At 43.6% G+C, this 20,407-nt stretch overlaps 2 protein-coding genes across 2 annotated transcripts in view; both read left to right on the top strand.

The window, feature by feature from the left end:
* The window catches only part of LOC308167860 (myoferlin-like), a gene marked incomplete at both ends in the record, with an annotated part of 28,378 nt that extends 20,126 nt beyond the window's left edge, over positions 1-8,252 (top strand). The window contains 22 exons of the mRNA XM_080542338.1: positions 157-234; positions 372-553; positions 815-973; positions 1,109-1,210; positions 1,340-1,501; positions 1,683-1,848; positions 2,059-2,132; positions 3,025-3,123; positions 3,245-3,373; positions 3,532-3,687; positions 3,971-4,062; positions 4,196-4,366; positions 4,633-4,781; positions 4,945-5,084; positions 5,267-5,355; positions 5,442-5,537; positions 5,736-5,877; positions 6,332-6,431; positions 6,661-6,851; positions 7,259-7,368; positions 7,611-7,758; positions 8,214-8,252. Coding sequence (XP_080398464.1) covers positions 157-234; positions 372-553; positions 815-973; positions 1,109-1,210; positions 1,340-1,501; positions 1,683-1,848; positions 2,059-2,132; positions 3,025-3,123; positions 3,245-3,373; positions 3,532-3,687; positions 3,971-4,062; positions 4,196-4,366; positions 4,633-4,781; positions 4,945-5,084; positions 5,267-5,355; positions 5,442-5,537; positions 5,736-5,877; positions 6,332-6,431; positions 6,661-6,851; positions 7,259-7,368; positions 7,611-7,758; positions 8,214-8,252 — 2,774 coding nt within the window. The remainder of the gene's footprint in view (positions 1-156; positions 235-371; positions 554-814; positions 974-1,108; positions 1,211-1,339; positions 1,502-1,682; positions 1,849-2,058; positions 2,133-3,024; positions 3,124-3,244; positions 3,374-3,531; positions 3,688-3,970; positions 4,063-4,195; positions 4,367-4,632; positions 4,782-4,944; positions 5,085-5,266; positions 5,356-5,441; positions 5,538-5,735; positions 5,878-6,331; positions 6,432-6,660; positions 6,852-7,258; positions 7,369-7,610; positions 7,759-8,213) is intronic.
* A 4,989-nt stretch (positions 8,253-13,241) lies between these two features.
* cUnh10orf88 (chromosome Un C10orf88 homolog) lies at positions 13,242-16,621 on the top strand. The gene is made up of 6 exons (XM_080542337.1): positions 13,242-13,636; positions 14,057-14,254; positions 14,786-14,855; positions 15,165-15,365; positions 15,612-15,925; positions 16,325-16,621. The coding sequence occupies exons 1-6, from the start codon at positions 13,479-13,481 to the stop codon at positions 16,557-16,559; spliced, it is 1,176 nt and encodes a 391-aa protein (XP_080398463.1). The 5' UTR covers positions 13,242-13,478; the 3' UTR covers positions 16,560-16,621.
* The last annotated feature ends 3,786 nt before the right edge of the window (positions 16,622-20,407 follow it).

Here is a 20,407-nt window from a genome sequence, read left to right as displayed (position 1 = left end):
GCTTGTTGTTTCTGTGTTTTCTGTTTTTCCCATATTGTCAGCGTCTTTGAGCCCCGGAAAAGCACTATATAAATACAATGAATTATTATTATTATTACGCCCTTGTTATTTTTATTTCAATACTGACTTTCACTGGTGTTTTTTCTCAATGTGTAGGGTCTTACATGTACCACCTCCGCGTCTATGTGTACCAGGCTAGAAACCTAATAGCGATGGACAAAGACAGCTTCTCTGGTAAGCTCATGACATCCTCTCATAACCATCATTTGGTCAAAGTGAGTATGTGACATACTGTGCAAAAACACACAAGGTATTTTATTAGTCATTATGTTATGAATAACCTACGATACATTTGTATTGCTGTGTCATAGATCCCTATGCACACGTGTCCTTCCTGCACATGAGTAAGACTACAGAGACCATTAAGTCCACCCTGAACCCAACGTGGGACCAGACTCTCATCTTTCACGATGTAGAGATCTACGGGGACCCCCAGAACATGGCACACCGTCCCCCCGAAGTGGTGCTGGAGCTCTACGACAATGACCAAGTGGTTCGTGCATTTGTGGGATAGACCTCCAGTTGTACATACATAAACCTCAGCTTCTTGTGTTACCATATAATACATAATGGATTTCATGCAAAGCATGCTAAGCAGTTAGCAGACATAGCAGTGGAAGTAGCATCCTCAGTGGAATAGTCTTTATGAAACCACCTCATTGGAGGATGGCAGGCAGGCTCTTAGAGGTTACCACCCTTTACCTCACTCGGGTAAAACGTGTTAACCATGGTCCGTGATCTCTGTGCTCCCCAGGGCAAAGATGAGCTGCTGGGCCGGTGCGTGTGTGTCCCCCTGGTGAAGCTGAACCCTAGCATGGACCTGTCACCCAAGCTGCTGTGGTCTCCTGTCATCCAGAGAGGCCAGCGGGCAGGAGAGGTGCTGGTGGCTGCTGAACTCATCCTGAAGGACAAGGTACAAGAGCTGAGTCTTTACTCCCAACAACCCATGTTCAACTTGAGCGGCAACAGCTAATTAATCTTAGATCCTCAAATGACTTTATTGTGTTGTAATAAAGTGGTGCTTAACTCCTGTTCCTTCTGTCTGCAGGGTAATGATACAGACCTCCCCCTCGTCCCTTCCAAGAGGGCGGAGAACCTCTACATGGTGCCTCAGGGAATACGACCTGTGGTGCAGCTCACCGCCATTGAGGTGAAACAAATTGTTACCTAAGTGTCATTATATCCTACAGAAATTGCAGGTTTACCACTAATTACCTTTCTAAGGAAATCCAGAATGATATTGCATTTTCAGGAGTGTGTGTGTGTGTGTGTTTTCCAGATCCTGGCATGGGGGTTACGCAACATGAAGACCTACCAGTTGGCCACTGTGTCCTCCCCCAGTCTGGTGGTGGAATGTGGAGGGGAGATTGTTCATTCTGCCGTCATCAAGAACATGAAGAAGAGCCCCAATTTCCCTGGATCCGTCCTCTTCCTCAAAGTGGTACGAGCTCCTTAGTTTCAGATCTGATGGCTAAGTGGCACGTGTGTGTTTTCTTTTCCTTGCTACGTTTCGAGACAGTGCTAATAAGCTACACTTTTTTTACTTGTATCCGCTCTCACTCAGGCGAAGTGAGTGAAGATTGTAATGTGAAACATGAAGGTTGTTTTTGCTGTGTCCATAGCTCCTTCCCAAAGAGGAGATGTACACCCCTCCCATCGTGCTGAAGGTTATCGACCACCGGCCTTTCGGCAGAAAACCTGTGGTTGGCCAGTGCACCATAGACACACTGGAGGATTTCCGCTGTGACCCCTACATTGCCAGGGCTGACGTGGCCATGTCATCCAAAAGTAACCATAACAATCTTCTTCAGAGGCTCATGTATCAATACATACTGCCACCCTGTGGTGAAATGTCACATTGCAACAAATAGGCTAGAGACCAGTGTAACTACAAATGTTCAGATTGAAGCTGGTTTAGTCTTATTACTTAACAAAGGAGGAAATTAAGGCAGATTAGGAACAGCTGTAGATATATTGACATGTTTTTTTATTTACCAGTGGCTCTGATGATGGCCTCTCCTTCTCGGGACATTGCCATTGCCATGGAGGACAGGCCTCTGCTTGAAGCCCAGGTATACTCTTGACTTCTGAATGGGAAATCCCTCCCTATCTCTCTTACTAACCTTTCAGACACAATTGTTCTTCTTATTCACTTGAAAGATATTTCCATTTTCTGTGTCTTGTTGTTGTTTGAATAGTATTAGGCAAATACTGTATGGTTTCCGCTTCACAGCAAGTTTAGTGTAACAGATGAAGAGGCATAACAAGTGAGTGAATTTCACTCTGGCTTGCAGTTTGTTAACGGTATATCAGAAGCAGTCAACAAACTGGCCGCCTCTACTGTTCTCCTTGTATGTATGGCCGCCTGTCGCTCAACACTTTAGGCTGGGCCAAAATCACACTGCCACTTTGAGCTTATAATATAATAATATATATATTATATTATATCATATATATCATATACTGTATATAATTCACTTGCTTACTGATTTCAAAATTACCTGCACAATGCAATCAATGCAAATAATTTACTTGAATTTAAATGTCTTTGATATCTTCCCAGTTCCACTAATGCAAATTACTACAAATTGGGACCATTGTATTCAATCATCCGTAGCCGTGCATTCATTGATTTTTTAATCGGGAAATCAGATCACCATCTGGGATCATCAATCAATAACATCATATTTAAATAATACCTTAATTAAACGTGAGATTTTGTCTTTGAAATTACATTACGTTTGTATTTACATTGTTGTCGATATTGACTTGACACATTGTCAACTTTGTATTCCATTGCATCCCATTCCCTTCCCCAAAGCATGCAGAGAAGGTGAGACTTTTGATCTATCTATTATATCTATCTTTTTATCATTTATCTCTGTAATTCCCCATTAGAAACATACTGCAATGTAGTCCTGACTCAGGGAATTGAATTATATTATATTCACCTTTTCACTTCAGGAGAAAGAGACGGTTGATTGGTGGAGCAAATTCTATGCTTCGATTGGACATCAAGAGAAGTGCCGCCCTTACTTAGAGAAAGGCTATGACACTTTGAAGGTGAACCTTTATCGCATGACGTCTCTACCAATGTATGAAATGTAACTGTCCTGCTTAGTTAGTATTGAAGTTTTGTATAAATGAATAGCAAAAATATGAACCTCTCCATGTGTGTTTTCAGGTGTATGATAATGAACTTGAAGACATCCCTGAGTTTACTGGACTCACTGATTTCTGCAACACCTTTAAACTGCTGAGGGGGAAAAACGAGGATGGGCTCGATGACCCATCAGTGGTTGGAGAATTCAAGGTGGAATAGCAGTTTGTCCCCTTTATTTTACAAATCTTGTTGGATTAAATGAAATGCGCCACACCACTCAGTTTGTTACGTGCAGTTGCTGACATCTAGTGGTGAATTTAATGCATTGGTACGTGTGTGTGCGTGTGTGTGTGTCTGTGGTGTTGTAGGGCTCTTTCAAGGTGTACCCTCTGTCAGACGACCCCGGTGTGGTTCCTCCTCCTCGTCAGTTCCGGGAGCTGCCTGAAAGCGGGCCTCAGGAGTGTATAGTCAGGATCTATGTGGTCAGAGCCATTGACCTGCAGCCCAAGGACAACAATGGCAAGGTAGTGTTAGTGAAGTCCACACACATACAGATCAGGGGAGGCTGGTGGAGATAGAAATCAGAGGACAGGCTCATTGTAATGCATAAATTGAGGAATGATATCAAACACACTCATCATTCATTCCTCATACCATGCGGTGCATTACAATGAGCCCATCCTCCGATGTCTCCCTCCACTGTGCAGACCTATAAGACTCTCTATGGACTCTATGCACTACATTGGTTGCCTCTCTTCCTGCTCACTCTTAATTAATCTCTTTTGCAAACTTTTTTTATATGAACAGTGTGATCCTTACATCAAGATCACATTAGGAAGGAAGAGCGTGGAGGACCGAGATAACTACTTACCAAACACCATCAACCCAATGTTTGGAAGGTAAACTCGCACTCACTGGAAAGGAATTGACCACAAAATGCTGCTGCTAGAAATTGACCATTAATTGACCATTGAGATGTTGTCACCATAGTAACATTACTCGGTATAATTCTGTTTGTCTCCCTCTCTGTAGAATGTTTGAGATGTCCTGCTTCCTCCCTCAAGACAAAGACCTGAAGGTCTCTGTGTATGACTACGATCTGCTGAGCCGTGATGAGAAAGTGGGAGAGACCGTGATCGACCTGGAGAACCGCTTCCTGTCTCGTTTTGGCTCCTACTGTGGCCTGCCTCAGACCTACTGCATGTGAGAATGGATCCCTCTCATTTCCTCCCCTTTGACCCCATTCATTCCCCTTCACAAATCAGATACGACCAGTAAAAGTAATATGGTCGACACTATGTGTAGTAATGCCTACAAGAAAAAGGAACGTGAACAAGGGCAAATGGAGGAGATATGTTGTCGAATTGAAACGCAGCCAATTTGTCCATCCATTTCTTCTCAAAACCTAATGCACTTCGCTTCGTTGATTGGTTAACTATAACTGGCTGTGTTGATCTCCCATTGGTCAGTTCTGGGATCAACCAATGGCGTGACCAGCTGAAGCCCTCTCAGATCCTGCAGAACGTGGCCCGTCTGAAGGGCTTCTCTCCACCCAGGACTGAGGACAATGGCAACACACTATCATTCGGCGGCCAACAGTACACTCTGGCTCAGTTTGGTAATGAATATCCCGATATCCCTTACTTTCCTTTATTTGTCCCAAATAAATTAGTCACAATTTACTATTAGTATTAGGGCTGGTGAGTACATACTGGGTTGAAGTGGTTTGTTGTTGGGTTGTGTGTGACTTGAAGTAATGAATGTTTACTTCCTATATTCAGAGTCCAACAAGGTTATCCATCAGCACCTGGGTCCGACCAATGAACGCATGAATCTGCACGTGCTCAGAACCCACGGGTTAGTGCCGGAGCACGTGGAGACCAGGACTCTGTACAGCAGCTTCCAGCCTACTCTCTCTCAGGTTAGGATCCATGGTTTCACTCCATTTTAAATCAGATGTTATTCACATATTTCATTTGGCTTTATTTAACCTGGACATTTCACTGGGCAACAGTTACCAGTGTTTAGCATAGAGTTAGGAGATCCATGAAAAAAAAAAACATCAGCAGCTGCTTCCATTGTGTGTTTAATTCGCTTATTCAGGGCCAGCTTCAAATGTGGGTGGACGTTTTCCCCAAAAGTCTCGGTCTTCCAGGACCTCCTTTCGACATTGCACCACGCAAGGCAAAAAAGTAAGAAGCGTTCCTTCCATATAGCAATGTTTCTATGTGACTTTCATATATAAACGTCTAATCGTGAATATTGTTTCTTCAATAAGGTATCTCCTGCGAGCTGTCGTTTGGAACACCACTGACGTTATCCTGGATGAAACCAGCATCACCGGGGAGAACATGAGTGATATCTATTGCAAGGGGTACAATTATATAGATGACACCCAACACTGCTATTATAACATACTGGCATAACACTGCTGTTACCATGACTACATACTGGCATAACACTGCTGTTACCATGACTACATACTGGCATAACACTGCTATATGATATGCTTTGCTTGAACACACTACAACCTAAATGACCTAACCAGTCAGTCTGTTCCCTGCTCTGTCAGCTGGATGCCAGGTATGGAGGAGGACAAGCAGAAGACTGATGTGCACTACAGGTCCCTCGACGGGGATGGCAACTTCAACTGGAGATACGTCTTTGGGTTTGAATACCTGCCTGCTGAACAACTGTGTCTAGTCTCCAAGAAGGTGAGGCAAGGCTTGAGGAGAAGTTGTTTGTAAATACACCACTCTGTGAAGTGAAGTGAAACTTTATTTACATAGCGCCTTTCGTACACGGATGCAACTCAAAGCACACTCAGAAGTAAATGTCATTGTCCCTTGAGTCTTAAAGGGGCAATCTGGGATTGGTACTTCCTTTTTTAGAATGTTAAATAAATGACATTTTAGTAATTTGATTGTTGAAGCTTGTTTTTAATCCATTGTTTGTAAAGAATATCATTGTAAACAGACACTGTATAGATTTAAAACTATAATTATGATCTCATGGATGTCCTTGTCCTTGCATCCATAGCTCTATATGGTTTTGAGAGTGGTAGCCCCATCCCTCAGCTGTTTACCAGAAGATGTGGCAGGGAGACCGTTTTGTTGTTTTATGAATCCCTTTAAAGCCCTACTGACACTTGCCTCTTTTTTTCTACAGGAACACTTCTGGAGTCTTGACAAATCCGAGTTCAGGATACCACCTAAACTGATTGTTCAAATTTGGGATAACGACAAGTTCTCATTGGATGACTACTTAGGTGAGACACATATTTAGCTGTATCCATTCTCAAGCCTTTTTATGAAACAAAACCCATATTATCTTTGTTCTAACAGCAGATCGACTTGCTTATTAATCGAGACCTAGAGGTATAATGCAGTGTTTGATACCGTTCCTCGTTCCGTTCCATGCATTACAACGAAGCCGATTTTGCTGCCTCCACCAGCCTTCCCCCGAACTACAGGTATAATGTTCTGATAATCTTACAGGCACAGTGGAACTGGATTTATGTAATCTTGTCCAACCTGCCAAGACTGCACGGGGGTGCAAACTGGACATGATGGAGGTTATGGATACGACTCCACACACATCAGAGCTGGCCAAGTCTCTCTTTGCCCAGCAGTCAGTCAGAGGCTGGTGGCCCTGCGTCACTGAACAGGACGGGAAGAAGGTCCTTGGTGTGAGTATGGCTGAGCAGGGGCGCTTAGGTGGCGTAGCGGACTAAGCGCTGACCATGTAACCGCAGGGTTCCCGGTTCGATTCCTGCCGCGGACATATCCTGCATGTCATCCCTTCTCTCTCTCTCTCTCACCCATCCTTCCTGTCAAATCTCTACTGTCTCTGTCATAATAAAAATGAACATATGAGTGGGACTGCCCCACTCAGAAAAAATAACTTTAAAAAAAGTATGGCTGAGAAGACGTCACTATGACTTAACTCAATGAAAAGACATCAAAACTGGCCTGGTCTTTTTCTACTTTAACCTTGCAGTCAACCATGTTTGTGTGTTCTCTGAAGATACACTGTAGCTAAGTAAAGGGGTGTGGAATCAACCTTAAAAAACCTATCTGTGTGTGTACTGTATAGGGGAAAGTAGAAATGACACTGGAGATCGTGAGTGAGAAGGACTCCGATGAGAAGCCTGCCGGGAAGGGCAGGGATGAACCCAACATGAACCCGAAGCTGGACTTTCCTAAGTAAGGGAGCACAGTGAGGCTGGTGGAGGCAGAAATCGGAGGACGGGGCTCTTTGTAATGAATGGGCCTCATTCTGTTCCATGCATTACTGCGAGCCCGTCCTCCGATTTCTGCCTCCACCAGCCTCCGAAGTACAGTGTTTCCACATTTCTGTTTTATTACTATTATTCACCCTTTTTCATATTTGAAGTTAGTCTCTCAAATGGAGCCTGAACTGTGTTTTCTCTCGTCCAACCTAACAGCCGGCCTGACACGTCCTTCTTTTGGTTCACCAACCCCTTTAAGACCATGAAGTTCATAGTGTGGCGCAGATTCAAATGGGTGTTTATTGGGCTGATTCTGCTGATCCTTGTGCTGCTCTTCGTTGGAATCCTCTTGTACTCTTTACCGGTAAGAATAATACAAATTTAAAAAGTCATAAATAAGGAATAACATACATAATTTCACACTTTAGTTTCAACATATCTCAGATTTAAGAACTGGGAAAGCAGGTAGCCTAGATGTTAGAGAGGCTGGCTAGCAATCAGAAGGTCGCTGGGTCAATCCCCGCCTCAGTAGGGAGCTGCATGTGAGCTGGTTACTGGAGGGTAGCTGGCATCATATCTAAGGTGCCTACCACTGCTTTTGTGCCCTTGAGCAAGACACTTATTAACCCCTAATTTCTCCAGGGGCGCTGACTATGGCTGACCCTATGCCTAGAGCAAAAAATACATTTTGTTGTACTCTGTACAAATACAGGAAGTTTGAATCTAATCTATTCTGATCTAATGATGGACAGACCATTTAATAACTACACTGACAACATGGATGTGATGCTTGATTGTTTTTTCTTTCTCTCATTCCAGAACTACATTTCAATGAAAATTGTGAGCCCGTTCAATTGAAAACACCTTCAGATGATGACATGAGAAATGTGACACTTTTGACCAGTGTTCCAATTTGTATTTTTCAACCCCCCAAAAAAACTATTTTACAAGCGCTAAATGTTTTTAAATATTTTAAATCTATTAAAAAGAACATATTATGCACATTGTTGTAATGTTATTTTCACACTTTCATCTTTAATTGTTGCACAAGTTAATTAATATGTTGTATTCAATAAACTTCAGACTATGACATTCCTGTTAACACTTTATTGTAGGCTCAACATAGCTCTCACAATAATTTGAGCATTTGCACTTGTTTCATAATGTGTATATAGGCTATATATTTTTGGGAAAGAACTATTTGTATTATTTTTTTCTCACAGTATACACTTTATTCACAACTCTCCACTCCACTCCACACACATACAGACACACCCACATCGTCCACACATTTAAACAAAAACACCATCTTGTTTGTGATGTTGTGACACAATGTTAACACTGACTGTTTCAGATGCTTGTATTCCTTTTGTATTGAAATACATCCATGTCCATGATAACCTCAGGATATTAATAAATGATCAACCGTACATGAGTGGCCTTTTTCATTATTATAGTTTAGTTAGAAAAACCCATGAGATGGCCTATCCGGTTGTTAAGTCTGACGTCAAAAGTGACGTTTAGCCATTTCCGGGTCCAAACCAGAAATTCCCCGCACCAGAGTACCAGTGTACTACAGCGGTAGAATGACAGTTTAATCGTTTTTTAGACTCTGATCTATTCATACAACAAGGGACACAGCACTTTCCCGTTTTCTCCATATTGTCAGGGTATTTGAGCCTCGAAAAAAGCTATATATATAAATATAAATTTTTATTATTATTATTTCTGCATTTCGAAGACAGCGCCTCAGCCAACTTTGGACCCGGAAACACGTCACGATTTAACAACCGAATTGGCCTTCATACAGAATAATCTCTTTGCCCCACATCTCATTGTATTACGTCAGGTTCGTCATTCTAGCGCGACTCCGCGCCTGTGTGAATGGAGTCACGCTATCTGAGACAAAAGAAAATGCCCCATATCTAGGCATATTTGACATAATAAAACGTACATCATATTGCTTCCCTCATAGAAGGAACAAACACAGGTTGTTCAGAATGTCGATTTCGACCAGTAGGTGGTGGGCCGAACGCGTTTATCGCGAAGTTTATCTTTTTCCATCTACAGAGTAAACGATCTCTTACATACGATATTAAGTAATTCTCTTAAGTCTATAACAATTTGTTGGCAGCTGTATTTATGTCGGATATTTTCACAAACTTATTTTTTAATCGTCTGTCTGCTCAGGGACATCGCTGGTCGCTCTAGTTGATAAACCAATCAGAATTCGAGTACGGCTTCATTAGGACCCCAAAATGTAAACACTGGCTGTTAACCCTAGCAACTGACTGGATGTTAACCTTAGCAACCGCGGGAAAATAACGAGATGTGATGAATTATGGAGTGTTGTATGCATTTAACAAACCGAACGGACAATATTATAGCATTTTCAGATGCAAGTTGGACCAAATGTGTACATTGTTCTCTACAGTGCGTGAATCTTCACACTGCAGAAAGCCAAATTGCAGAAAGGGCTGTAAAAATATATAACCTAGTAGTAGACAGTTACATTCCAGATGTGGCAGCTAATATTTGCTACCATAGACAATGCTATATGCAGTATGCCAACATACGAAACATTGAAAGAGCCCGCAAGAGAAGGAAAAATCAGTACAGGAGGCTGCAGGTGTGTTTTATAGCAATATAAGTTATTTATAAGAACAATATGATATAAACAAGCTTAGATTAATATGACATGATATGACATGAACATTATTAACAATATGATATAAACAAGCTTAGATTAATATGACATGATATGACATGAACATTATTAACAATATGATATAAACAAGCTAAGATATGACATGAACATTATTAACAATATGATATAAACAAGCTAAGATATGACATGAACAAGATATGAACAAGGCATCAATGGGTCAGGGTCAGCCCTGTCAGGTCAGGTCCAGAAGATGTGCAGTGCAGTCCAGGGCTGAGCATCTGGGGTTACCTGGGGAAACAGATTAGGAGAGTTGTAAATAAACTAGGCTATAACTTTGGAAGCATTACTATTACAATGCATAGAGTATCATATGTCTCTCTCTCTCTCTCCCTTCCCTCCCCCCCTTACAATGTAGTAGAAGCAGAAGGTCAAACTGAAAATGATACACCACCAAAGCCTAGACTTCTCCGCTCAAAGACTACCACTACGTTCAGCCTAAATAAAAAACCACATCTTCTTCCCGCCCAGTGCATAATATGCAGACGGGACAAATATTTCACACTTCACCACAGCCGGAAGAGAGTCAAGGAGAATCTTCAACTGTGTGAAACACTGACAGCTGGTAAGCTGCTTGCTGCAGCAAAGGCATGCACGTGAAGATGAAAATCTGCTCATCCAAATAGGCGGGATGGATCTTGTTGCCTCAGAGGCAATGTACCATTTCCGATGTTACCGCAACTACACACAATTTATGTACCTAAAGAAAAATGTGACACCACATGTAGTCCAAGATGAAGTTGCCACAGCTGGATCATCATCATCATCAGATGAAGACAACACAAACAACGACACAAAAACTGAAACAGATGACACAAATCAGACAAGACTGTTGTTCCATGCAGCCATGACACTGAAAGATGTGATAGTGGATGGCATGCAAAAGAAACCCCAAACTCACCTGGCCACCAACAGCACAACAACAGACTCTGTCAGCTGCCTCAAATCTAATACCAAATAAGTCTTCAATTTCATGGCCTGGACCACAGGCATGTCAACCGATCCCTCTACTGATGACAAAAGAGTGAATATAAGTGACTCAGAAGGTTATATCTACTTGCCAGGATGTCATGAACCTAACAATGAAAGGGAGATGGCTCATGCCCAAACATTGTTCGTTAGCCATGGCCGTTAGACACATGACAGGATCAGCTCAGCTGATCAGTGTATTGAATGGTCTTGGTCATTGTTCCTCAAATTCTCAGGTGTTAGAACACGACACAGCTTTAGCACAGCTACAGTTACAAAGAGGTGTCACATACATCCCCCAAAACATCCAAGTAAAGCTGCAAGCAACTCTGGTTTGGGACAATAATGATTTTGGAGAGGAAACACTATCTGGCAAGGGGACTACACACAACACTAATGGCATAATTATTCAAAAAATGATTCCATGTGTTGCACCTACCCCTAGAGCAAACCTGTACTTCCACACAGGGAAAGGGACAAACAAACGCACCATACACGTACAGAGAATACACAGCCATCTTGGAGATGAAGTCTCTGATGCGCTAATTGGATTTCACTGTTTCACCGGCTGTGATACAGTGAGTGCACTGCACGGCAATGGAAAAGTGAAGGCCGTAAAAACACTCCTGTCCAACAAAGAGCATTGTGCTACTTTCCAAAAGTTGGGAACAGCTTTTCAACTGCCAACAGAGCTTTATGAGGAAATTTAGGCATTTACATGCAACCTCTACAACCACAAAGGCTGTAGGGATGTAAATTTAGCTAGGTGTCAAAGAGTGGGAAGTGCAATGACCGAAGTCTACCACCAAATAAGGATGCCTTGCACAAACATACTCAGCGGGCAAACTACCAGGCAGCCATATACAGGAGGTCCCTTGAGAGCCAGCCAGACATCCCTCCGCCAATGAGCCATGGCTGGAAGATAGAGGGAGATTTCTTTGAGATTGACTGGATGTCACTTCCCCCAGCCCCAGTCGCAGTTTTAGAGCTTGTATGAATGAATGAATGGTCTTTATTTGTATAGAATGTATACTGCTCCTGCAAAAAAACTAAATGTGTGAAAGGGAGATGCACATGCAAATCTAACAACCTACCATGTACAGACATGTGTCTGTGTTTGCACTGCGAAAACACACTAGTGTTATAAATGTTCTCTAACACTTGAATCTTTGTCTAGTCTCGTCAATTATAGGCAAGGCAAGTGAAGATACACTTAGTCTTGGGTTTTGTCTTACCAGCTCACCTCGTAAAAGTGAGACGATTGACAATATCAAAAACATGCTTGCACACACATATAACATACTCACACACAAGTTAATGTTACTGGTCCCAATTTGGCACAATTATTACTGAAATTATTGAGAATAGACATAGTTGACATAGGTAAATTAGCTATTGTACCCTTTAAAGTTAGATAACTAGCTTGTTAATTAATTAGCTTCACAATCGCGGGTGACGTTAGGTCGGATTTTTTCACTAAAATAGCATATTAGAACATGTTTGTATTGACACAACATGACATGGACTTGTTCATTAATATGTGATATGAATTAGCATGACATCATGCAAATATTACCTGAAACATGACTTGACAGTAAAGTAATCCGAAACAACTCAGTCTTCTCGTCTTTCCAGATAATACGTTGTTTACTTCATAGTTCCGTATTTTGAAGGAATATCATTGGCAGACGTCATGTCAGGTGACGCTTTAACGGGTTTTGATTGGTTAGCGGCATAGTAGCCCCAAGCATTCTCCTTATTAACTTATGGATCGTAAGTTTACTTGTCATAAAACGTCGTTCGAAAATCGGCTGCCAACAGACGGAAACATGTTTCCAAAAAAACTATTTAGCTTATATGAAAAAAATCAACTAGTCTGCAGTTGTAGATCGATCATTTCACAAACGAAAGCAGATAGACAGCTTCGGCCCACCGCCTACAGGCAACACACTGGACATTACCCTTTGGGTCTTCAGGTACATTCGTCGCGTTTAAATGACGTAAGATCAAAACAAGACGTGTGTTGTTCCTCCAACGCCGAGCAGAGCTGTTGGGTATGAATGACCCATGTTAACTGACGGGTTTAATAAACGAATGAAGAGAGACTCCACCGCTTTCTTTGATCAATGTTGACCACATGACGGACGGAGCGGTCATCTGTCAGATGGCATGGGACACGACTTCTCCTGCCAGCTAACGAGCAGTGAGGATACTACTGGGTTCATGACTCGTATTGACGAGTCTCATCAGCGAATGTTGTTCTGTCTCATCGTTGATGTGTATTAGCTACGTTAGCCTGACACGGTAACATACAGTTAGTTAGTTGCTTCTTCATATTTCGCTTGGCTAGTGAGCTAGCTAGCTAAGTTGGCCATACACTGGCAGTTATCATGGCCAATGTTGATGTGAACGGTAGTAAAAGTGGACCTGTCACGGGACACACATCGTGGGCTTGCAAGTGTCCGGACCGCCAACTAGCTGACGTCCTCTTCCCGGTTCCATCCAACACTGATCTCAACCAGGCTGAAGAAGAGAGAGCACCAGACCGGTAAGGCGCATGGCTTGCTGCTTCTCCCCTCCTCTATGAATGAATGAATGAATGGTCTTTATTGTCATTAATACAGTACAGGTCCATACAACGAAATTTAGGAGGGGGGGCTCCCCTGGTGCTTGGAAAAAGACTAAAAACAAGAGGGCCACGGGTAAAATAAAAAAGGGGAAAAGAGCTGGTTTACATAAATAAAGGCTATGTACACTATCTAACTATACTATACTACTATACTATACAATAAAATACTCTAGCTAGTATTTCAAACACCCCACATTGCTCATCGCAGGGCTACCTGGGACCCATTCTCCCATTACATTACTGACCTCATTAACATATACCCGACCACCAAATGTTTCTTAATCTAACACTACCCCTCTAAACTAACGATTTCCTCTCTTTTGTGCTTGCCTTCCTCAGATGTGTCCCAGTGGTCTTGGAGCAGGGTGAGGAGGCGTCGCCCTGTGTGATCACCCTGCTCTGTGCTCCTCACCCCCCCGCCCTCATCACCAGCCTCCTGGTTGTCAGCGAGGCTCGCACCATGGAGGTCTACTCTCTGGCGGGGGACTACTGTGGCACCTGTCGTGGGGAAAGGGATGCCGACCTGCAGCCTGAGAGGTAGCTGGTTACCTCAACTGTTTACTGTCTGTGTGGAGTACTTTTTGCACATTATTTACCCTCAAAGTATAATTGGCTATATTGACTGTAAGTAGGAAAGCCAGAAGTCTTGGGTATGACTCAGCCCCCCCCCCCAAAAAAAGAATTGTTCTCAGTGCAGCCACTCTTGTTAAAATTAACCACAAAGCTATTGAGTCTGTGTCAATACAGTACTGTTCTGTATACTACAATAACTGTATTGTTGTATTGTACAGTGTTGTATTGTCTGTCCACCCCACCATGCAGTACTGAAAAGGAATTCCACCACCCTCGCTTATGTGGCAATAAAGGGATATTGTGTCTTGTAGGGAATTCATGCACTTCCAAGCATATTTATTTAAGTTGCAAATTCACACTCACTCCTCACTAATAACCACAGAGACGACCCTAGGCACCTGCAGGATGAGTGTGATGATACAAATTCTAAGTATGATACTTCAGTGTGATGTAATATCGTAATATATCTAATAATAATATATATATGTCCTCCAGTGCAGAGAGAGGGCCCTTTTACAGGAAACACCTGGTACTCGAGTGTCCTTCCACGTCATGTGAGGTGAAGGTAGGTTGTGTTGAACACACACACACATGCTCACACTCATGCTCACACACAGGTAGCTTGTATCTCTTCCTCCAACCAGTGCATATTCCGCAAAAAGCAACAGCATCTTTCCTGCTGCTGCAGTAAATGATTGTGGTGCATACGCTTCATATATTCCAACATCATCATCACCTTTAAGAACCCGAAAGCCTTTGATGTGTCTCCCTACCTGTCTAGTGATGCTATTGTGGTTGGTGGGTAGAAGGGGATGATTGTGCGTTCTGTAGGTCTGACTACTGTCTCTCTGTCTGTGTGCGTTTGTTTTCTCAGCTGCTGTCTCTGGGCGGGCGAGAGAGTGTGGCCGTGGCCCGGGTGGTGCTGGGTCTGCAGGCGCTGCAGCCCGCTGACTGCTCTCTGAGCCTGGGGCCCAGCATCGACATGCTCCGGGTGCAGAACATGATGGAGGAGATGGGCACCACCCTCTCACCAGGGGCGCAGAGCCTTATGGGCATGGTCCAGTTTCAGCAGAAGGCATGTCTATAGAAGCTTTTGTCAGACCATACGCTCAAATAGAGGTTGATAGTAGCCTGAATTTGCCATACTCTCAGGTCAAATAACACAGAAGACCGTATTGTTTATTAAGCATAAACTTTTCATAATTTTTTTCAAGCATTCACCACCAAGGTCTCCTGATCTATCTCGTATGTTGGTCGACTTTAAGTGTCTTGTGGTAAAGTCACTCATCTATCATTGTTAACATCTTGAACTACATTCCAGAACCAATCGGATGTCCTGGGTGGATTCCTGCCTCTCCTCATGGGCAGCGGGGCTCTCTCTGCTCTGGTTAGAGGAACCAACGGACCCTCGGCTCCAGCAGACCCCACCAGGCCCCAGCCTTCGGTCAGCACGCAGCCCGCAGACGGGTCACCTCCAGCGGGTGACATCCAGCCAGCGGAGGGGGCTGATCAGGGACTGGGGCGCCGTGTCGGCTCCGACCTCCTCCCCATGCTGCAGAGTGTGTGTGGCCAGGTGACGCAGCTCCGCATCGAGGATGCGGCGGAGGAGAGGAAGAAACTGTTAAACAGAGCGCGGTGAGTAGGCAGGTTTATTGTTGTGCCATTATCACAATTTAAAACTCCTCTCCAAGTTTACATGTTAGGGTAGGAGTGGAATGAAGTCCAGATGTTGCGGGTCTGACTCAAGTGGAGGGTGGGTGGCTGGGTAGACCTGGCCGCTGTCTGTGGTTTTGTAATGGTGCTGGTTGTATTGTGGTGTGTCTGTATTTATGTTTGGGCATGTCTGTGTTGGAGGTATGTATGTCTGAGATTGTGTGAGTCATAGTGGTGTGTGTGTGTGTGTGTGTGTGTGTGTGTGTGTCTGTGTGTGTGTGCATGTGCATGTGCGTGCGCGTGTGTGCGTGCGTGTGTGTGTGTGTGCACACTGTGTCAGCACTGTATTGATTCTTGTATCTCTCTCTCTCTCTCTCTCAGTGAGGAGCATGCATGCTGCCAAGCGTTGGAGCAGGCAATGGAGAAGCGCCTGGATGAGATGGAGAAGAGGCTGAAGGAGCATATAGACCAGCGTCTGGACACCGTGCAGCAGAACCTGGAGAGAGCCTTACTACAGGTCTTGCCCCTGGTCAGCCTCAGCCAGGCAGTCAAGAACTCTGCAGCCACCTCTGACCAGAAACACACTGCCCAGCCTCAACCCCAGCCCCTGCACTGACTATTGTCCCTATCCCAGCCCTGTACTGTCTCCAGTCCTAGTCCTAACCCCAGCATCTTCACTGACAACAATCCCAGCTTCAGATCCAGTCCCTAACCCAGGCCCTTCTCTGACTCAAGCTCCATCTCCAACCCCTGCATTGACGGAATATATGGAGTGGGGGCTAATGAACTCAACCTCAGCATGTTTACTGACTCCAGCCTCACATCCCTAGTCTTATCCCCATTCCCCATACCTATCTGAACTCACTTACCCCTCTCAACTGACTTCAGCCCCATTCCTAGCCCCATTCCTAGCCCCAGCCCTAGCCCCATCCGCATACCTGGCTGAACTCACTTACCCCTCTCAACTGACTCTACCCCATTCCTAGCCCCAGTCCCTGAAACCAGGATTCTAACTTATGACTGTAATTTTACCACATGTACATGTTTGTAACATAATAATGTAAAATTGATTTAAATACTGTACATTTTCTGTATGTTCACAAACTGTTTTGAATAACTGTATAACTGCACTGTATGATATTGAGTGAAAATTAAATATATTTATATGACTATTTAAGGCGTTGCATTTGATCAAGACTAAATAAAGACGGAATGCCTATGGTTATATAAAGTCAAATGTTTGTCAATCCACACACCGATTGGTGCACAGTAATGTTATGGTTGTGTTGGTAAATGTGGACTTCTTTGCTGTTGGTTTGATATCTTTGGTAGGACTCCATCCCTGCGTCCATGTCACACCCTTGTCCTTCCAGGAAACCGTCAGCCTGCTAAGTGGGTTAAGGATTATGTAAGACACGAATGAATGTACAAGAATTATGTGCTGGACCTTTGGTGTGGCTTACAGTTCCAGCTAAGTTAATAAAGAATATGTCTGAGGAAAAATCACACTTTTTAAAAAGAAATCACACTTCAGTGAAGTGAGCTTACTTTGCAGGGTAACATCTTCCAGAGGAAAGTGGTAGTTTACTGGGTTCATTAACAAGAAGCCCTATGTCCTGCCATGACCTGTGATGTTATTAGTATCTACCTTTCCAGACCTCTGGATGTGGCTGTCTACTCTGTGTGTGCATACATCCACACACAGACTGAGACAGTGTGTTTACCTCTAGGACCAGCTAGGAGACATACAGTATACTTCAGACTGCTGCAGAACCCACAGAGCTACAGGTCAGCTAGCACTGGTGACTGGACACAGCTGGGCTGTGACTGGACACAGCTGCCTCTTAGCAAACAGCAGACCTGGGAAGTGGTTCCAACTGTATCAACAAATGACTGCTGACTAGGGCTCCAATGCTGCCTGGAACGCTTTGCAGAGTAAAAGCTTTGCAAATATACTGTAGGTTTGGTTAAATCTGTCAGAGATTATCTTTTTAAACTGAAAACTGCGGGCACTGCTGTAGCTTATGTTTTCTTACAATGTCTGGTTGCATACAGTATTAGAGCAATACATGGCTTTCTTCTGTAAATGGGATATATGAGCTTGGGATGTTGACCTTCAGATCCTAATGGTGAGCTAAATTCCTCTCTGAGATCAAGAACATATCAATACATCAACATATCCTATGAATTGTCTGCATGTCGGCATGTTGCAGCAGTAAGCACAGAAGCTAACCTGGCCCAGGCCCAACACTGATATTCAACCCGATATGAACAAGTCATCACATGAACTGAAGTCTATATATACTCATCAGTCATATCCCGACATTAATCCACACTGTAACTTTAGCCACTCATGAGGCTTTTGCTATAGATACGTTATCATTAAAGCATGGGAACTCTGGGAGTTAAAACAGCAGATTATTACTCAGACTGGAGATAAATCAAGATATCATTTCACAATGCATAAACCGAACATTTCATCGGTCTGTATACTGTAGCTGATAAATCACAGTATTTGAATGGTGAAAGTGACATCACCCTCTTCTTCCTAACTGGGTCCCAAGCTTCACTCTAGCTTGTAGAACATGTAACAGCCTATCTGTAGAGTGTTACATAACAGACCCTTCCTAGATCATACATCACTTCACACTGTGGTTAAGTCATATTCATCTGATACGATCTACTTACTTACTGTCACACCCTGGCGGGTCATTGGAAGGTTATAGTGTTGTGAAGGAAGTGACTATAATGGGTTTGAGAAGTGACCTAATTCTATCTGTCTTTTCTTTGTTGCTGGTGGCAGTGGCCCAGGGACCTGCCTGTCCCCGTAATGACATTAGATCACACACACACACACACACACACACACACACACACACACACACACACACACACACACACACACACACACACACACATGCACACGCAAACACACGCACACATGCATACACGCACACACGCAACCCTATCCCCATCATCATCCTCCCTCCCTCCCTTCCACTCCAGCTGAAACCACGGCTGTGGTCAGTCACTCGTTTACAAGCTCTCAGTGTGTCGACTCCCCCGCCTTCGGTTATGTTTTAAAGCCAGATGGTGGTCTCATAGTCCCATTCCTGCACTTAAGCATTGGTGAGACCATTGCCCTCGGAGACACACACAGTTGATGAAACCCAGTGTGTGTTCTTAAAATGTACTTTGACATGCCCTCGGGGGGTGTTCATAACTCTTCATATGAGGCTTATTGAATTGTCTTGCCCTTCTACAAAACCTGTGAAGATACTGAAGAGTAGAAAGGAAAGTGCAGTGTTTTCTGGTTGGCAATGGAGGGCGACAGAGGATCCATATTGGATAACTTTCATTGCTATGGAGTGAGACGTTGCTAAATGTTGAATGTCGTTAGCGAGTTGTATATTTAATGCGAGTTGTAGATCTATTCAGCACACTTTTCATGGACACATGGTGCAAATGTGTATAACGTGTTGGTTACAGAGCTTGTACACAGAGAACTTTAACAAGGCTTAGCAAGGGCAGCCACTTAAAATGACCTTCCTGTAAGTATAGTGTTTACGAGTGCCCATGTAGACAGTGACCCTGGCATGCCTTTACCCTCTCTTCTTCTATTGGCTGAGGCATAGCCAATGGGTTCGTCCAGCTCCCAGGCCATGCAGAGGGACTCATCAGAGGCTCTCATTAAACTCCAACCCCGGTACTGACCCAAACCAACCCCGGTACTGACCCAAACCAACCCCGGTACTGACCCAAACCAAAAGCAGGCATTGAGCATGCTCCCTATCACCTGGCTGTGTGATGAGCTGCCAAGATGGCTGTGTGCTCCGTGTTACTGAGTGACTTCATGAGATGTGAAGAGTTCAACTGTCAACATTCATGAGATCAGATTTATGAAATTCAGGACTGGTAAGGAACAACAGTTTTAAAAACGGTTTATTCCTTCTCTGAAATTGTCGTCGAAATCATATCAGAAAAAAATACAATTCAAGAACATATACAACAACAACAAAAACAAAAACAACAAGAACAAAACAGAACTAAAGTAACCGTTAAAGCCTTTGCCCTTCTCTGTCTCTATAACTGACAGACCAGGGTGGGGTTTTTTGACCAATGACATTAGTAGAGTATAAAAACAAATGTGATGACAATGTGATGACAGCCACAAACAGGAAGGGATCAGTTTCATTGACGATGGAGGAGTCTTTTAAATGCCTATATGACAAAACATACCAGTATACAATGCAAAAGGAGGTGCTAGAATGGCTGTATCGCCCTGGACGTGTTTCAGTTCCCAGAGGACAAGGTGTGGGCCTCACAGGCCTCTGTAGCTTGGGGGGGGGAGGGAGGAGACACTAGTAAGTATAGGTTCTAAAGTGGGCGTGGCTCCAGACACACACCCTAAAAGGTTCGTGGTTTTGAACACTGAGAACCAGCCTCGTGGGAGGTCGTGTCAGG

This window comes from Nansenia antarctica, assembly GCF_963989245.1.
Source record: "Nansenia antarctica genome assembly, chromosome: 11".
Classification (NCBI taxonomy): domain Eukaryota; kingdom Metazoa; phylum Chordata; class Actinopteri; order Argentiniformes; family Microstomatidae; genus Nansenia; species Nansenia antarctica.
The sequence above is the reverse complement of the archived record's forward strand: the minus strand, read 5'-3'. Positions and strand labels throughout refer to the sequence as shown.

Excerpts from the sequence above, each read along its gene's own strand:
- cUnh10orf88 (XM_080542337.1), top strand. The coding sequence starts at position 13,479 with ATGGCCAATGTTGATGTGAACGGTAGTAAAAGTGGACCTGTCACGGGA. Across the intron at positions 14,856-15,164 it reads CCACGTCATGTGAGGTGAAG|CTGCTGTCTCTGGGCGGGCG; the intron begins GTAGGTTGTGTT and ends TTGTTTTCTCAG. Across the intron at positions 15,926-16,324 it reads AAACTGTTAAACAGAGCGCG|TGAGGAGCATGCATGCTGCC; the intron begins GTGAGTAGGCAG and ends TCTCTCTCTCAG.